At 45.1% G+C, this 17,598-nt stretch overlaps 1 protein-coding gene across 10 annotated transcripts in view; it reads right to left on the reverse strand.

The window, feature by feature from the left end:
* Positions 1-17,598, reverse strand: part of TCF3 (transcription factor 3) — a 117,807-nt gene that overhangs the window by 21,523 nt on the left and 78,686 nt on the right. For 9 of the 10 annotated variants that reach the window (XM_038384361.2, XM_038384360.2, XM_038384357.2 and 6 more), the window contains exons 6-8: positions 15,024-15,091; positions 9,600-9,729; positions 6,658-6,707 (exon numbers count right to left, since the gene is read on the reverse strand). In XM_038384361.2, the coding sequence (XP_038240289.1) occupies positions 6,658-6,707; positions 9,600-9,729; positions 15,024-15,091 (248 nt within the window). The remainder of the gene's footprint in view (positions 1-6,657; positions 6,708-9,599; positions 9,730-15,023; positions 15,092-17,598) is intronic. The other variant, XM_038384358.2, reaches the window with a different exon arrangement.

Genomic DNA, 17,598 nt, shown 5'->3' on the forward strand with positions numbered 1-17,598 from the left:
AATGACTGGAAAAGCATTTCTGTTTGTAAGGGAAGCCAGCAGGGATGTGGCAAGGGTCTATTTCCCCCCACCCCCTAGTCTGCAACTTCTAACATTTTTATTGGTGCAAGTACAAAGTTCCAATGAGGAAGAGTAGAAGAATGGCTCTATTTTTACAATTGCCCAAAACACTGAGAAAATGGGTTTTTAACAGGGAGACAGCAAAAATGTGCTCTGGAAAGCATCGGTGATTACTCTTGTTAAAATAAATTCATCCCTTTGCACCTTCAGTTCCTGCTTCTCAGACTAGCCATCCCAGAGACGAAGGCATCAAAATGCACCATCTAAACAAGAGCACCCACAGCTGAGACAAACAACAATCACTGATGCTCAGTGTGTCCAGCACATGCCTGGATAGAGTGATGCAATGAATTTCACAAGGCTCCGGACAATGTTTACACTCCATCTTAAAAAAAAAAAAAAACAAAACAAAACTCAGAACCATGTCCTCCAAAGAGGCTTTAAAAATCCCTTGTTCTCTCTCTCATATACCCTTGCCCCTTCGCTTTCTCTTCGTAGCGAGCAAACCCCCTGACCATGCTCCAAAGTCGGTTCTCTTCCGATACTACACACCAGTGTGTCTAAAAACAAAAACAAAAAACCCCACCACCATCCACTAGCTCTTTGTCAGCTCACACAGCAGATTTACGACCCCCACCCCACCGTTTTAACATGTTCCACAACTCTGGGCTAATCTGAAGGAGATGACTGAATTAAGGGAGAGCTGTAAAAGTCCCTATTGCTCCCCTCACTCCTATAGTGGCCCCACGTGTGTCTCCTGCTGCTTTGTACCCAGAAGCGGCAATCACCAAACTGCAGTGTTCTCTGGGTGATTGGAGGAGAAAGAGACAGCAGAGAATGTAACTTGTGACCTTCTGTTTCAACAGATCGCCAAGTTCAGATGGAGTCTTTATTGACCTGATAGCACAAATTTAGATCATAAACTCATAAAAAAAACCACAGAGGGGAGGGGGAAGGGAGAGAACTGACAGATGCTGACAACTGGCCCCCACGCCCTCTTAAAAAAAAGAACAACCTAAAAGCCCTTTGCTTTTGTGTGTATTCAAGAATCTCCCCATTTCAACACAGAGACAAACCTTGAAGTGGAATGCATGAAAAAAGTGAGAGAGAGAGAGAGAGAGAGAGAGAGAGAGAGAGAGAGAGAGAGAGAGAGAGAGAGAGTGTGTGTGTGTGTGTGGGGCAGGGAGGTGGGGAGAGATGGGGAATGGAACAGGCTACAAAGAATAAGAATCCAGTAAATTGACTTTTCCTATAATTTGATTAAATAGCGGGAGCTGGGACAGGGAATCGAATGAAGCACATCTAATAGCCCTGCACCATCTGCCAGCCCCTGGCACCTGGCCAGTCTCCAGGCAGCTGTGCAGCACTGGAGGAGAGGAAGAAGGGATGGGGGTGGGGAAAGGAGGTTTAACATATTTAATAAATCCTGAGCGAGAATAAAAAAAACAGTAAGAAATATCCTCACCCAGGCAGGAAGCCGACGCAGGATTCCAAAGGTATCCAACGTTTGCACCCTGCTGTTTCCCAGACTGCTGGAACACCCCCCTGCCTCCTCCCATACAGACATAGGCACCCCCCCATTCCTGGCTTTGAACTCTCCCCCCCCAGCTCTATTTCCAGGGAGTCAAATTTCAGTCCGATTACTCATTAACACTCTGAGGTCCTCCACACCCACCACAATGCAATTCACTAACACAGCCGCCTTGACACATCAGCGCTCCCTGGATGTGTGAGGCAGATCTCGTGTGTGTGGGGAGTGTGGACACACGCACACACTTTTTTTTTTTTTCTTTTAAAGCCTGGAGACAACAGATGCATAAAATTCAAGCCGCTCATTTTAAGAGGATGTTTCTAGGAAAGAAAGAAAAGCCCTGGAAATCTTTCGTTTCGGTGTTAAATAATAAGGAGGCTTTCAAACAGCTTTTTCTAAAGACATCTAAGAGCATGTTAGTTGGGGTTAAGGGAGAGGGGAGAAGAGGGGGAGCTAGAAATAGAGATGTTCCATCAACTAACGCTCTCTTTTGTCCTCCAGAGAGCAGGCAGACGGCCGCTCAACTCAAGTCACCCAACCCATCAGCTGCCCCCCCTTCTCCCCAGCTAGCATCCACAGCTTGCTGAAAGTCACCATGCACAGAGATAAGAGCCCTCTAAGCCTGCTTCAAAATACGTAAAGCAGCCGATGAGCCTCCAAAATCCTCTGCGCTTGGGAGGATCTGACAGAATCCACTCGCAGACCCACAGGAAACAGTAAATCATAGCCAGGTCTCTCCTCCCCCCCAGCCTTTGCCTCTGTCAGCTAGAGAGTCAGACCTCTGGGACCTACAGGTGAGATCATTTCCTGTGTTTAAAATTGCTAGCATGGAGAGTAAAAGGAGGGAGCTTGCCAAGAAACCGCATTAAATTCACCAGCACTGGGATTCTCAGGGTGTTTGGTTCTCCCCCCCCCCCCCCCGGTTATTCTTGTTTAAATGCATAAACCAGTGAGGGACTTCAGGCAACCCTTGCAGACTAATATTAAACAGAGCAGTGACCAGACTGTAAATTTATACACTTAAAATAGTTGCCAGCCACCATACTTTTGACTGCAACAGAATCTTCAAACAACCTACTATTCTAGGAGCGCTGAAGCCAATTTCCACAGGACTCAGACAAAGCTAGACAATGCTTAGAGTTGTATGCATGTATGTGATCTGAGATCTCTACTAGACAAGGGCACATGGATGGTTAAGAAATGTGACTTGGATCAAAAAGCAAAAGGTAGGGGCTGGCTAGTGTCTCAGGGAGGCAGAGCAAATGCTGGATCAACACGTGCGTCTCAGCCTTGGTGCACATGTGGTGGGCAGAATCTCTTGTTGACCCAGATTACAAGTTTTTACTCCCTTTCTTGGGAAAACGCAGCAGCGGCAATGCCATCGATATATGGATCCAAAGGCCAGAAGGAACCATTGTGAGCACCTATTCAGATCTTCTGCACAACAGAAGAATTTCACTTAGTAACTCCATCTTTTAAACCAAGCCAGTGGCAAACTGATACAATTTGTCATAGGTCATACAGAGTTTGGTGTATCCAAGCAGCAATTTTAAGGTGGCTTGTGAGAGGCAAAAGGCAGGTGCCAGATACAGAGGGGGATATCTGGCACACAAGCAAGAGGATTTTAGCTGTACTTTTACCGAATGGATTTTGATGCAACTGAACCCTTCCAAGCAGCTGCCAGTTGTATCACACTCACCACTATTCAGTCAGGCCCTGATCCTTCTCCCGCTGAAGCGGATGGGAAAGTTCCTACTGACTTCAATGGCAGCAGGCTTTAAGTGCACAGGCTCCAGGTCTATTTTCAGGGTGATTCTTGCACGTGGGGTAATTAGACACAGACTCTCTGCCTTGGGACCTATTCCTTATTGTGCCATCCAAACTATGCAGTCAGCCGCCAGACACGGTCACATCCACCCTGACTTATTATTCAGAGCAGCACAGGAAAGAATACGGCTCCTCGGGCCCAAAGGAAAGAAAAGAGAGTGTGGGTGGCAAGAATAAGAGCTGCAGCAGACTTTGCTGTTTTCCAAAGCTGTTGCTTCACAAGGGCAAAAAGCTCAGGAAGACCATGTGCTAATGTACAACAGCATGACCACAACACACACTTGAGAGGCCATTCATGACCTGACCTGCTAGTTAGAAGAGAGACCAGCCTACCTCCATCCCATCTCCCTTGCCATCAAAGGAGTAGGCAACATCCCCCGGCTTCCATGCTTTCTACCAACTTTTCCAATTCGCTCTTTAACTCACTGATGCTGTTTGCATCTCATGCTGCCTTTGGCAGCACTTCCCCTGCTTCAGCCACCCTCAACTATTTCAGCCACTGACCATTCCAAGTTTTCAAAGCAGTTATGGAATTAAGATTAAAGTACTTTATTTTAATAAGATGTTTATGAACTTATTTACTTTGCACAGGGTCCAGTGATAACATGGAGCAGGCTCTTTTGCTGAATGTTTGCAGACGACCTCAGATGAGAAAACTTCTTTGATCAGCTGCCCATTAGGAGGGCAAAGCCTCACTGGCCACATACTTAATTCTATGTATAGGTGCATATTTCTCTCTCCTGGAGAAAGAGGGTTTTAGACCTCATGGAGGTCTAAAAAAAATTAACGGGGGCGGGGGGGGAGAGGAGGTAGGGTAGAGAAGAGACAGCAGACACTCCCTCACCCCTAGACCAGGGAAATAATTCTCTATGAAAAAGTGAAGCTAAATTCGCTTTAGCAGCCTGCACTGAAAGAGAAGAGTGCATGCCCTCACACACGACTTCTAGCCATTTATGTTCCACTGGTCCCTTGCCACGGCAATTCAGGGGCTGCTGTACTTTGCTAAGCATTACATAACCCTCCATCTTTCCTCCAGGGATGCAGAACAGAACCGGTTATATTATTCCTAGTAAATTCCATTCTACTCTCCCTTAGCTGGGGTGGGAAGAAGAGGGTAGTTTCTCCAACAACATGGGCATGCTGTTTACAGAGCCGCATGCACATTCACCCCAGCCTGCCGCTGGGCTGGCTCAGAATTTATTATTATTTTGTTTAAAGGCAAAAGAAGGGATTGCCGTCCAATTTGGCTCTAGTACCAGAGAGCAACTCTGGTCTGGTCCAGCAGTCAAGCAGAATGATCCCATGCAGTGAGACTACCATCTCTTTCGGCCTGACGCATCCTGGAGCACAGTGTCTGTGCTTCAATAGAGTTTTCCAAAGCAACTTGGAATTCTGGGTGCTAGAGAGATGGTAAAGGGGCCTGGTTTTCAGGAAATGTTGAGCACCCATCCTCTGGAAACCTGCCCCTTCAAACTAGAGCCCCCTTGGCTTCCACAATCACTAGACCCTCCTTTGAAAACTGAAGCCAATAACTCTAACCAGCAGGGTTAACTGGCCATCTGCTAAGGAGCAATGCGTTTCTCATATACTACCTCCAATGAACGCTCTGGGAGCTAACCCAAATTCAACTACTTCGAGTTCCACCTGGACCCGAAGGGACAGCATGAATTCAGATTCGGTTTGAACAGGGCAACTTAAAATGCACCACAGGGGATGCTTATTGCAGCTAAACTAGGGCACAGCCTGCAATAAGAAGCCCCTCAAGTGTCCTTCATTTTGGGGGTCGGCATTGGTTAGTCTCAAACTTGCCTCTATTCCAAACCAATTGTGTGTCCTGCTGGACTTTCACCATAGAAAACATTTTACTTCAGAAATACAGAATCATGAAACCAAGATTACAGACTGTGCTTTACAATAAAGTAAGGAATACCACAGCAGTTTTATGTTCCCTGTACGAAGGAGTGTGTGTCCATCCCACTGGTCTTGAGACTCTGGGCCTGTGTAGTCCGAGCAGAACTGAAGGCTCACTGCACACACTCAGCGAAGAGCACAAGTCTTCCACTCAAGAGAATTTCACCTCCACTTTTGCCTGAAGTTTGCAATCCATCCACACACAGGCAGTCAAGCAAAAGCTAGAGCATGGAATAAAATTTTGCTTTTTGGTGCTTCTGGCCAATGCAAAGCTGCTCTGCTCCCATCTGTGTGAGAACCCTCCAGTCCACTCCAATTAACTCTCCTGGAGATTCCATTACTTCCAGCCATAAAGACACTGTTCAGTTTATTCCCCAATAACTGCCATAGAAGTATGGCTAACATATTCCTACAGGCTGCTCGGCATTCTTATAAAACAACACAGGCATTCCTGCACACCTGGACCGGCCCCAGCTGCCTGCCCATGTTACAACTGGTTTGGTTTCCCTTTTGGAATGAAATCTGCTCGTGTGGAATATTACATTTCACAGGGGCATTCGTCACATAACGTCAAACAGACAAGAGCCAAGAAATTCAGGGCTATAACCCATAGGCTGTCCTTTTACCGTGCAGGTGGTGCTGGGGAAAAGGTGGCTCTGGCTGTACAATACCACCTTACAAGCGACTGCGTCGGACCCGGGCCTTCTGCTTCCCTCTCCTCCCCTTCCTGCCCTGCAACCCAGGTGTCACTACCAAGAGCTATTCTGCACATGAAGCTTTACAATCACTTCTCTCAGGTTACGGCCCCATTGCATCTGTACAGAACTTGGTCTTACCAATCATAGACTATTAGGATTGGAAGGGACCTCAGGAGGCCATCTAGTCCAATCCCCTGCACAAAGCAGGACTAATCCCCAATTTTTGCCCCAGATCCCTAAATGGCCCCCTCAAGGATTAAACTCACAACCCTGGGCTTAGCAGGCCAATGCTCAAACCACTGAGCTATCCCTCCCCCTAAATGTCTTCCCATTTCTCTGACACACTAAACTGTAGCCAGTAAACCTCTTCCCTACCCGCAAAAATACACCCCCCCACAGCACTTGGATCAATGGTGACCAAATCTGTAGGGACAATAACTTACCGCTACAGTAGGGAATATAGTTAAAATGAGATTTAGCGGCCACCGGTCCATACTAAAACTGTTGGGGATGGGGAGGCTTAAATCAACTTGAAAGATCCAACCTGAAGATGTAACAGAGCTTAGATACTGCATTAACGATAACTAGATGGAATATTTGCAGAGCAGATTTCTGTGCAGTGCTGCTTACCGATGAGGGCAGTCCTGGGGGCACCTTCCGAACCTTTTTAGGCTGGCCATCTGGTATGGAAAAAATAAAATAAATAAGAACAGAGGATATGAAACCACTTTTGAAAGGGTAAGTTACAGGCTGGCTGCTGACACTATTGGAATACGAAGCCCCACTGAGTATTGGAAGCTAGTCACAAAGTGTGCCAAGTAAAGCCACCACTGATAGAAGACACAGCATTAAGTGCACCACTTTCATTACAACTCCTTGGTAATGCTGTACAAAAGGAAATTGATTTGGGACATAGCGTGTTGCAATGTCTCAGGTCGGACGGCTCCTGTTTTCTTCTTGTTCTCTTTACAGCCGTGTTCTCCTGGGAGAAATTGACATGAGAACATTAAAATAGCCCCCCCTCCCCCCGTTAGCTGCTGCCATGACAACAGGGGCTCACTTATCCCAGGATAAAAGGACATGCATAAGCTACTGCTTTTTGGAAAAAAAAAGTGCCAATAGGTTCATTACAGAGGGTTTGGGAGAAGGGAAAGGAATCAAACCATGCAATGTTTGGCTCACCCTGCAATCTGAACACAAATGAGCTCCAACAAGAAGGAGTCCTTGTGCCACCTCAGAGACTAACAAATTTATTTGGGCTTTTGTAGGCTAAAACCCACTTCATCAGATGCATGGAGTGGAAAATTCAGTAGAGAGGCATAAATATACAGCATATGAAAAGATGGGGGTTGCCTTACCAAGTGCAGGGGGAGGGGTCAGTGCTAACGAGCCAATCTAATTAAGGTGGAAGTGGGCTGTTCTCAACCATTGACAAGAAGGGGTGGAAAATCACTTTTGTAGTGCTAATGAGGCCAATGTAATCAAGGTGGCTCATTTCAAAAAGTTAACAAGAAGGTGTGAATATCCGCAGGGGGAAATTAGTTTCTGTAGTGACCCATCCACTCCCAGTCTTTATTCAGGCCTAATTTGATGGTGTCCAGTTTTCAAATTAATTCCAGTTCTGCAGTTTCTCACTGGAGTCTGTTTCTGAAGTTTTTTTTGTTGAAGAATTGCCACTTTTAAGTCTGTTATTGAGTGTCTAGGGAGACGGAAGCGTTCTCCTACTGGTTTTTGAACGTTATAATTCTTGATATCAGATGTGTCCATTTATTCTTTTGCGTAGAGACTGTCTGGTTTGGCCAATGTACATGGCAGAGGGGCATTGCTGACACATGATGGCATAGATCACAAGCAAGCTCATCAGTCAACAGGACTTTACCCAGACATGGAGGGCTACTGCACTGACTCGCCCATGAAGACAGAAGAGGTGGGTCTCAGATCCAAATCGGGGGGGGGGGGGGGGGATAAACAGTGTAGCATTTTTAAGGTAAGAGATAGGGTATAGTGGGAAGGGACATTTTCAGGGGGAAAACCCTTGAAGCTCAGGCTAAGGGTTCATGGATTTTCTCATTAAGAATTAAGGCTAATCCTAGTCTGAGGTGAGAGTTTTAGACACCAAATGCAACATGTTTGCTGTATGAGCAGAGGTTGAGGGACTGTGCCCATTCATACATTTTCTAGCTTAGGAGAAGAATTCATTACACAGAACCACTCAATCCATTTAAACAGTGGATCTGAAAACCTGAAACAGTGAAATTCTTAAGCAATTAATTATGCTTTGCATATCAAAGCAGATAAACTCACTTGCATTCCCCTTTCTAAAAATACCCGGGAAAAACTGCATGTAGGGTTACATTGCATCTGGCTCCATTTGCAGTGCAGAGACAAAAACAGCAGCCACAGAACAATTTCAGAGAGGGTGGGGTGTGAGCAGATAACATCAGCACTAGAGCATGAGCGCCTGTCTACACTTGAAAGTTAAATTCACACCCTACCTTAATCCTCATTAAAGCATAATAGCTGTTCCTGAGTAACATCATGTGTGGATACATCTACTCCAGAATAAGAGCACTTTGTTCCAGTTTAGTTTAAATCATGTTGGATTAAGTTTAAACAGGAACACGGCATTCTTATTCCAGAATAAGAGTCCACAGCTGGAGTTAAGCAGGAACAACTTCCTCTCTAGACAAGACCTTAGAGGCCAAAGGCACAACTTGGTGCCTTCAAACTCCTCAGGTAGATGATTATCTGATAATCAGGACTGTGTTGCTTATAGTAACAACGTGAGTAATACAAAAAGAAAAGGAGTACTTGTGGCACCTTAGAGAATAAATTTATTAGAGCATAAGCTTTCGTGAGCTACAGCTCACTTCATCGGATGAAGTGAGCTGTAGCTCACGAAAGCTTATGCTCTAATAAATTTTAGTCTCTAAGGTGCCACAAGTACTCCTTTTCTTTTTGCGAATACAGACTAACACGGCTGCTACTCTGAAACCTGTGAGTAATACAGTATCACTCCTGGCAGCCAATGTTCACTGTGGGTAGCTTTTATATAAAGGGCACTTGAGCAGAGGCAATAGTACTAAAGGTTAGAGGGGCACTCTCACATAGCTACCAAGATTTTCAGATGTGACTCGTGATTTTGAGAGCCCAACTGGAGACACCTTACAGGGTCCTGATTTTCAGAAAGCATTGAGCACCTGCCCACGGGAAATCTGTCTTAGGTTGGGCAACCAAAATCACTAGTCACTTTTTATGGTCTTGATGGGTATTTGCCAGCAGAGTGGAGGAAATCACACATCGCTAAGATGCTACATAACCCAGTCTGGCAATGAATTTTTCAAATGTTTGCCAGATCCACATCTATGTAACCCTGCAGCATTCATGCACAGATCCATGTTCTCAAGAGATCTAACTTCTATATCATGAATGGCATCAAGACAGTAGAGCGTTTCTCTGGCCAACACGGTCAGCTTGACCAATTTAAAGTGCAAATCAAGATAGAAGACATCCTAGTCTCATTATCTCACAATCAGCATTGCTGCACCAGAGGGACATTCACGGTGACTTACCTATGTTGCTGTCAGCACCTCTCCTACGAGGGTTGTTTGGGTAGGAATAATACTGAGACCCTCCCTTCACCCCCGTGGGGGAAAGTGTGGTTGGACTTGCAATTCCCATTTCACTGGGCAGGAAACCAGTCTGCAAACAAGACGACACACAAAGCCTTCCGTGTAATTATGCTGTAAAACCATCACAGTCATTGAGAGATAACAGAAGCTGCCTTGGAGCACCTCAACCTAAAATCAAACCAACCAGCCATAAAAAAGGCAAAAACAAATAAGCCATCCAGAACTCGAGTCACGTTTACCAAAGATGCCTGAACTCCAAGTTCTAAATCTGCACCCACAATTATTTGTGGGTGCAAAATTATAGGTGTAATTAACTGAGCACAAATGATAGAACCTAGATGTCTATCTAATTTGCAGTCAATTGGCTGCATTCTGTCATTTGCATCCATGACCAATTGTGCGTGATGGTGCAGAGTAGTATAAGAGAAAGGACAGTTTTTCAGTTTAAGGCATTGCACTGGGACTGCTAAGCAGATTCTCCAAGATAGCAATAGTGACAGAGCTCACATAGATGGGGTATCCATGTTGTTACCAGTGTTTCATCTAACCCTGTTCAGAACTGGTCTAGGAGACACCATGGTAAAAAAAACCCAATCAAACAAAAAATGCTCCTGCATTAGAGGAAAGAAATGCTTCTGGCAACAAAAGTGGTTGCCAGCAGCAACACTGGTGCTGCAGGTCCCTTGACAATAGCCACTGCAGAAGCCCAAAGTGGAAGATTTCCCAAGCAGCTTAATACAGACAAGGATACTGAGTCTGAGGACAAGAGGAAGGATGGTCTTGTGGTCAACATCCCTCAGGACTTGGGCTGGTACCTTGGTCTACCATGGACTCCCTGTGCCTCAGTTCCCCCTCCATAAATTGAGGATAACCACCCTCCCTTTCATCTGCCTTGTCTATTTAGACTGTATGCTCTTCAGGGCAGGGACTGTCTCTGACAATATGTACATACAGCCCCCATCACAATGGGGCTCCGATCTCAGATCTAGTGATTCACATTAGAATGTGATTATTATAGCCTTTCAGTATGCTAAGCTGTTGAATCCTACTCTGCTCTGTTTTCAGTTGTTTACACTGCAGAGTAGTTAATCGCTGGTTAAATGCCTTTTAGATCTCTAGACTATCAATGACTTATTTTCGTTAGGACATTCCATTAGAACCAAAAAGTTCTTCTCCACCACACCCTCCATCCCACAACCTGAACCCAGAATTTTCAGAAGTGACCCATGATTTTGGGTGCTTGACGGGGCACATGCATTAAAGGGGCCTGATTTTCAGCTAGTGCTGAGCGCCCATCCCTCTGGAAATCAGGCTCCTGTAAGGCATTTCAAGCGGAGCGCCTTCTGAAGACATGACCGGGAGCTGAAGCAACAAAAATTCAGGCTAGAAGTAAGACGCAACTTTTAACAGTATGTGGATTTTAACAACTGACCTGGTGGATTCCCCATCACGTGAAGTCTTTACATCAAGATGGACTCTCTCTCTCTCTCTCTCTCTCTCTAAAAACATGCTCTAACTCAAGCACAAGCCATGGACAGGATGCAGGAATTCCCTGCAGGTGAGATTCCCTGGCCTATGGTATGCAGGTGGTCAGAGCAGATGATCCAAATGGTCCCTTCTGGCCTTAAAGATGATTCTAATGAAGGCCCAAGATTTGCAGAGTTTACCATTATCTCTGTGGTAGCGGATGATGAGAGTGAACTTCACTGCTCACTAAGGCTGGGGGTGTGGGGGGGAGAGAGATAAGAGAGGAGAGGTTTGTGCTTTTAAAATAGTATTTTGGTTTGGTTTGATGTAAGCAGAAAGCGTTTGCTGTGTCTAATCTGCACTACAAATACCTACACTGCTTCAGCCTGTTTCTTGCCTCCCAGCTCATGAAAGGCCAATGGTTGAAAGCTCCCTCTCTATCCCCACAATCCACTTCACAAGCAGCTGGAGGTTTCACAGATTGTAAACTGAGTTTAGCAGGAGAGATTTACGTGGAGAGCTTTTCAAAATAAAAAGCCTGTCTTGAACAGGAGCTGTGGTGGTACAGGGCGATTATTGCCACTCAATAATAATATCTGGCTCTTCCATATCACTTTTCATCTCCAGATCTACAAAGGAGTTAGGTACCAATACCCCCATTCGATAGATGGGAAAACAGAAATGCAGAGAGAGACTTGCCCAAGGTCACCCAGCAGGCCGGTGGCAGAGTCAGGAACAGAACCTAGGTCCACCAGTGCCTTATCTATTGTGCCATACTGTATCTCCATCTCCAGGAGCATTGCTTGTGGGGAGCTTTCACAAGAAGCATCAGTGCAGTCTGAAGCAATGATTAACCCAAATGCCAGCCTACCCAATGCTGTAGCAGAACAGTCTGTTGGGTTGGGTTTGTTTTTTTTAAAATAATTCTCTCTGCCTCTCCTCCTCTGCTGTACATTAGTAAGGAAATTCAACCCCCTCTTTTTTCCTTGTTAAAGAAAGAGAAAACTCCTCTTCTGTTTAGACAAACTGACCTTGGAAGCTGTGCAGAACAGCGCAAACCCAGCATTCCCTGCAACACAGTACGAGTCTCACAAACCAAAGCGCCTTTGCATGTTCAAAAGGGGGAAGCCCGTGCGTAGCACTTAGTAGGGAGTGTATTTAGCGGGCTGTTTTTATTTAGCTTAGGAGAAAGGTTTACTATATTTATTTGGAAATTTAGGGGGATGGAAGAGGGCCTAGAAATAATAAAAGCTTATTCCCTGTGCATCTTCTGAGGCTGCTAAATTGCAGTAAAGGAGGATTTCAAGCTTTTCTGAAACTGGGAAAAATGTTTATAGCTGGCTATTGAAAAAAGACTGCTCTGAAATCAGTCTCCTCGGAAACGGGGCTTGGGGGAAGATCATGTATTCACAGCTGGTAAAAAAATTCTTGCAATCTGTTCCACTGGTCATATTACCTTTGTGTGAAAAGGCTACACACCACGGAGCCAAGGAAAGTGTAAAACCTAAGGATCCCAGAGGAGATTACCAAGGGCTAGCACTGCTAGTTGTTACTGTTTTGCTCCTTAAACAGGTAGTTCAACTGTTTTGGCAAAAGAGTGCCCTAATTTCTAGGTAGCTTCCAAGGGAATTAGTGATTCTCCTTCCTTGCCCCTCCCCCCACCCAATCCCCATCTCTGTACTGTTGCTGGGTAGTTAAGGGTTAAATGGAAGAGAAGCTTGGAGACCCCCTCCCCCCATCTGGAGCATGCCGAGCTGGGTGGTTGAGAGAGGAATGTGCTCCTCTCTGAGGCTGCCTGTCCAGTCCCTGGGAGGACAGAGCCTACACAATACATCTGCTGTGCAACAATTTTCAGAAGCTTTAGAAGAGGCGCTAGCCGGCCCGGCCCGCCAGGCAGGTTAGAAACTCAGCACAAACCAAAATCAACAGTAACAACTGTTCCCAGAGTTGCGAGAGAGACTGAGCAGTGCAGATACCAGCCGCTTGGCTCCTTGACGCTCAGTTACAACAGAATTTTGGTGTCTATCCTGTATCATCAACCAGACCGGGAGAGTTACATCAAATGGTCTCCCTCCTGTGGACTGCTATCTGATCTGAACCCACCCTCCCCGTCAACACTCAGGCTAGAGAGGCCTCCTCTAGATTGCAACACCATCCCTCCTACCCCCTTTCTGTTACCCTATCGCCCCCCCCTTTATCCTCTTTCCCCCCTCCCCCACAATAAAACCTCAACAAAATCATAACATTAAAAAGCAAGGTCTGGCATCTGTCCCATTTTTTATTTTAGCAGCTTCAGTGGTAAATTAAATCCACTCTGGCACGGCCAAACAGCACAGCTGTTTCAGCAAAGGAAACATCCTCAGTTCAGAGAAGAGGAAATTATGACAAATTTGTGTAAAATTAAAACATGGGTTTTATAAAAGAAGTTGCCCAGCCAACAGCCACTCAATTGAATGCAATGGTCGGAGTGTTTACACTGTAGAGCACTAGAGTGGTGACTCGATGTTCACACAGGGTAGCGTTAGCAATGCAGGTTTGAGCTGAGGGACTCACTTCTTCCCCAAAGAGTTAACTGAGGGGGCTGGTGGCAAGAAGCTAGATAACCTGATTACTACTAAACTCAGCTCCAGCTAGATGGCCTCCCCATATACAGAAGGATGTCAACAGGTCACCCCCAAACTAGCATATGCTATGGCACCGATCCCGCTGTAAGATCCACATATAAGCCAAGCACAGCCCCCCTGAGATTCATGGTGCAGGGATCTTCCTGAAGAATTGAATTTCAGGATTGAGGCCTATATTAAGCTGGTTAGACAGATGCATGCTAGCTTTGTTTTCAAGATAGCAGGCTAAAAATAGCACATTGACATTGCAAAATGGGCTAGCCACCTGCATACTAGCCCACCTGGCTCCTGGGTCTGGACTTGGGTGGCTAGCCCACGCTGCAGTGTTCACACTGCCATTTTCAGCACGTTAGCTCCAACAGAGCTAGCACTTGTCAGTCAACACAGGTGGGGAGGCGTACTCCCAGTTGTAGCAGACAGACTTTGAGCAACATGACTCCCATCTGTCATATGTGGTTCACTCTCTCCCTCCCCAGGGAAAAACTGTGCATGCAGTGTAGAGCTTTAAAGCAGGTTTTCCCCCCGCCCCCCATTATAAGAGTAAGTTGCCCCTTTCTCTTGAAAGTTAGCCAATTATGCTGCTCTATTTTTTAGGCATTTAAAAAACCATGAGTTTCATAATGGGACTTACTGAGCCAACCCTGGGTAAACGGAAGACAGGAATGCAACGGGAAAACAGAGAAGAGCACTCAGAATTTAAGTTGAGATTTCCCAAGAGTCCTAAGAGATCTGCATACCAAACCCCACACTAATTTTAATGGGAACTGGGTGCATAAACCCTTCGGCAGCTTTTCTACACAGTGTTACCCCACTTTAACTAAAGGAGTCACCTTAAATCATTTTAATTAAACCAGTGTAAAAGGCTGTCTGGGCATTTAAAGCACCATAAAGAGGCTTTATATCAATTTAACTTAAGTCTGTTAGAAGCAGGTTTAAGCTAAACAGAAATAAGCCACTCAAACTAAAATAAGAGTCTACATAGGGTTTTGTATCAGTTTAGTTACACAGGTTTAAAAACTGATGGTGTAATGTGTGTGTATAGACAGGGCCTTAAACTCTCAACGCTTCTGATTAAACCTCACACACAAAACTGAAACAAGAGCCGCTGGCTGAGATTTGAAAAGCAGTCTCACATTTAATTTTTATGGCAGATGAGTATCTAAATCCACCAGTTTACTTTGAAAAACTCGGTCCTTATTTTTAAAGTTTTCCCCCAAATTCATTCAGTTTTTTAAAAAATTAAAGCATTTTTATTGATTATGATGATTATTACCTGATTTAGTCCTGGCATCCCTGTATCTCTGCCGAACGTTGAGTAGGGAGCTCTTTCACCGCTCTTCCCTAAAGGTGAAGGAAAACAAATAGAATTTTGTATAAATTTACAGAAGGACCTGAACACACCCTACAAAGCTGCATACACTCACTCACAGCCTTTGCTATTTGGGCACAAAGCCCATCTTTAAATTTTGGCTTCTCTTGCCCTTCATCAGGATGTCAACTGAAGCAGATAATAGTTTGCTGCAAAAACAGGAGATCTTTTACCTTCAAGAACAGCAGGGCTCAGTTGGTCCTTTTAAAAAAAAAAATTGCAATGATGCAGGGAACCGCTCGTGGCCATGGAAACTGACAGTTTCAGAATAGAGAGTGAAAAAAAAAACAAAACAAAAACCCACCCCTCTAGACAAACTAAAAAAAAGCCATTCAAATTTGGTGGAACCAGGGACAAAAAAAACCCAAAAGCTAAGCATGGCTGACTAATATAATCTGCATGTATTTGTCCAAAGAGCAGCAAAAATCATTTTGGTACGCTATCAGCGCAAGGATTTAATTCTGAATTCAAACTCTGATGAAGGGAGGGGGAGCATTATTTTTTCCCCTTGGATATTAAAACCTCCAGAAATTGGGATTGTTTTTAAAGTGGCAAGTATTTATCTGAGAATTTTGACCTCCCATTCAAACCTGAGGAACTCAAGCATTCACAACTTCCATGCCTTGGGAGGAAATCCAGGACCTTTCCTAACACTGAAGGAGCCTGTTTGAAATGAAAAGCCTCTCTCTCTAGCTGATGATCACCAAGGGGATATGCCCTGGTAAAAAGGTTAAAACCACCATCCCACCACCACCGAGTGAACACTGGCAGCCTGCCTTGGGGGGAGCAATTAAAAATACAGCTGGCTAGGAAACAGGGTGTTTCTCCCCTTCCCTGCAGAAAATTGTGTGTTTTCAGTAAAAAATTGAAGATAGAAATATTTCAGTTCTGAAATGCTGCTGTAGCACTGCATGGGCTGGGCTCACTGGTCTGGTCGCTGCTGTCCCAGCTCATCAGTATCCCCTCTTGTTGAGGGGAGGTGCTACAGCATGTCAGTTTTATGGCCACAATGCTGGCCAGGGAGTTTGACCCCCTAGAGAATAGGAGCATAAGGCATCTGAAATGTAATTCCCACAAGACAATAAGACTAATTGTGAGGTTCTAACCAAATGGAGCTCCAGCCATGGGCAGATAGAAGGAAGTGCAGGGGATTGGGGCAGCATCACCTCCAATAGCCAGGGTGGAGCCATGAGGCATGAGCGCCCCCCCATGCTAGGCAAAAGCGTCCGACTCCCGCGCACTGGGCACGCACTGATCGAAGTGGAATGTGTCTACATTGACTCAAAGAAGAATTTTACATTTTCATGTGTTTGTTTTTTAAACAAACAGCTGAAGTTTTCCATGGAAAACTGACTTTTTCCTGTAATTGAAAATCAGCTCTGACGGAAAGTTTTCAACCAGCCATAACTGCGACATGTTATGAGTGCCCCAAGGAAGAGGGGGAGAGTGAGTGTCCCGCAAACCAAAACAAGCTCACCAGCACTGTATCCCCTGGGTCTACATGACTCAAGAGGTAGCGTCAGCAGGGAATTGCTGAACACATTAAATTCTATAGGTAGTCATTCAAAGGTGGGCAGAGGCAAATGTGTGAGTTCGGATGCTTCTCGAGACAGGCAGGTGTGAGGACCAAGGAGAATGGTGCTTGGTTTTGAAAAGCCAGAAGGTGGCTTATATGGCATTCTTCTTTTATCTGGAACCCCACAGGTGCTAATGGTGTGCTCCCACCTCAGACAGCATCAGACTGACTGCATGAAACTTGAACCCACCCACACACAGAAAAGGTCTGGGGGGGCTAGGAACAGCACCACCCACCTAGCAAAAAAGACTCATGCCACTTCCAGCAAAGACAGCATTCAACTTGTTCACTGCATTCTTCTCTGCAGGCCCTCGCCCCTGCATTGTGACAGCATGTTATCACTTCTTCCAAAGCAAGAGTCCAAGCCGCAGGTGTATTCAGTGCACCTCATTTACAGTTAAGGATGGTAAAATGCTCCAGCCCATGTTACTATTTTGTTCCACAGGCTTAAATGTTAAGTAAACAAAAGGTCAAAATGTCACAGGGTGGATCTCTTAAATGACCTAATTTTTAAAAGAGCTTACCAGCTATATTTGCTATAGATCCTGAAACTTTACAGAAATAACTCAACAGGTTGTGTCAGGCAGATCATGCTTAGTCCTAAATCAGAGGGAAACCAGGGTAATTCCAGAACACTTTATCTGGTAAGCAACTGACAAGCTTCCCCGGCTGCAAATATATTGCTGTTTACATCTATCACTTTGTTGGTTAAGTGACTTTTAAAGCACCATTGGCAAGTATCAGGTAGTGCTACGATCTTAAGGCAACAAACATCATTAAAATCAAGTGTGCTAATGCTCACAATGCAAAACAAAAATGAAATTATTGCGCACCAGATTAAAACTGCAATATCTTTTTCAAATGTTACATTTCTGTCTGACACTCTCCAAAGCATCAGAACAT

The sequence above is a fragment of the Dermochelys coriacea genome, chromosome 25 (genome assembly GCF_009764565.3).
Source record: "Dermochelys coriacea isolate rDerCor1 chromosome 25, rDerCor1.pri.v4, whole genome shotgun sequence".
NCBI classification, from domain to species: domain Eukaryota; kingdom Metazoa; phylum Chordata; order Testudines; family Dermochelyidae; genus Dermochelys; species Dermochelys coriacea.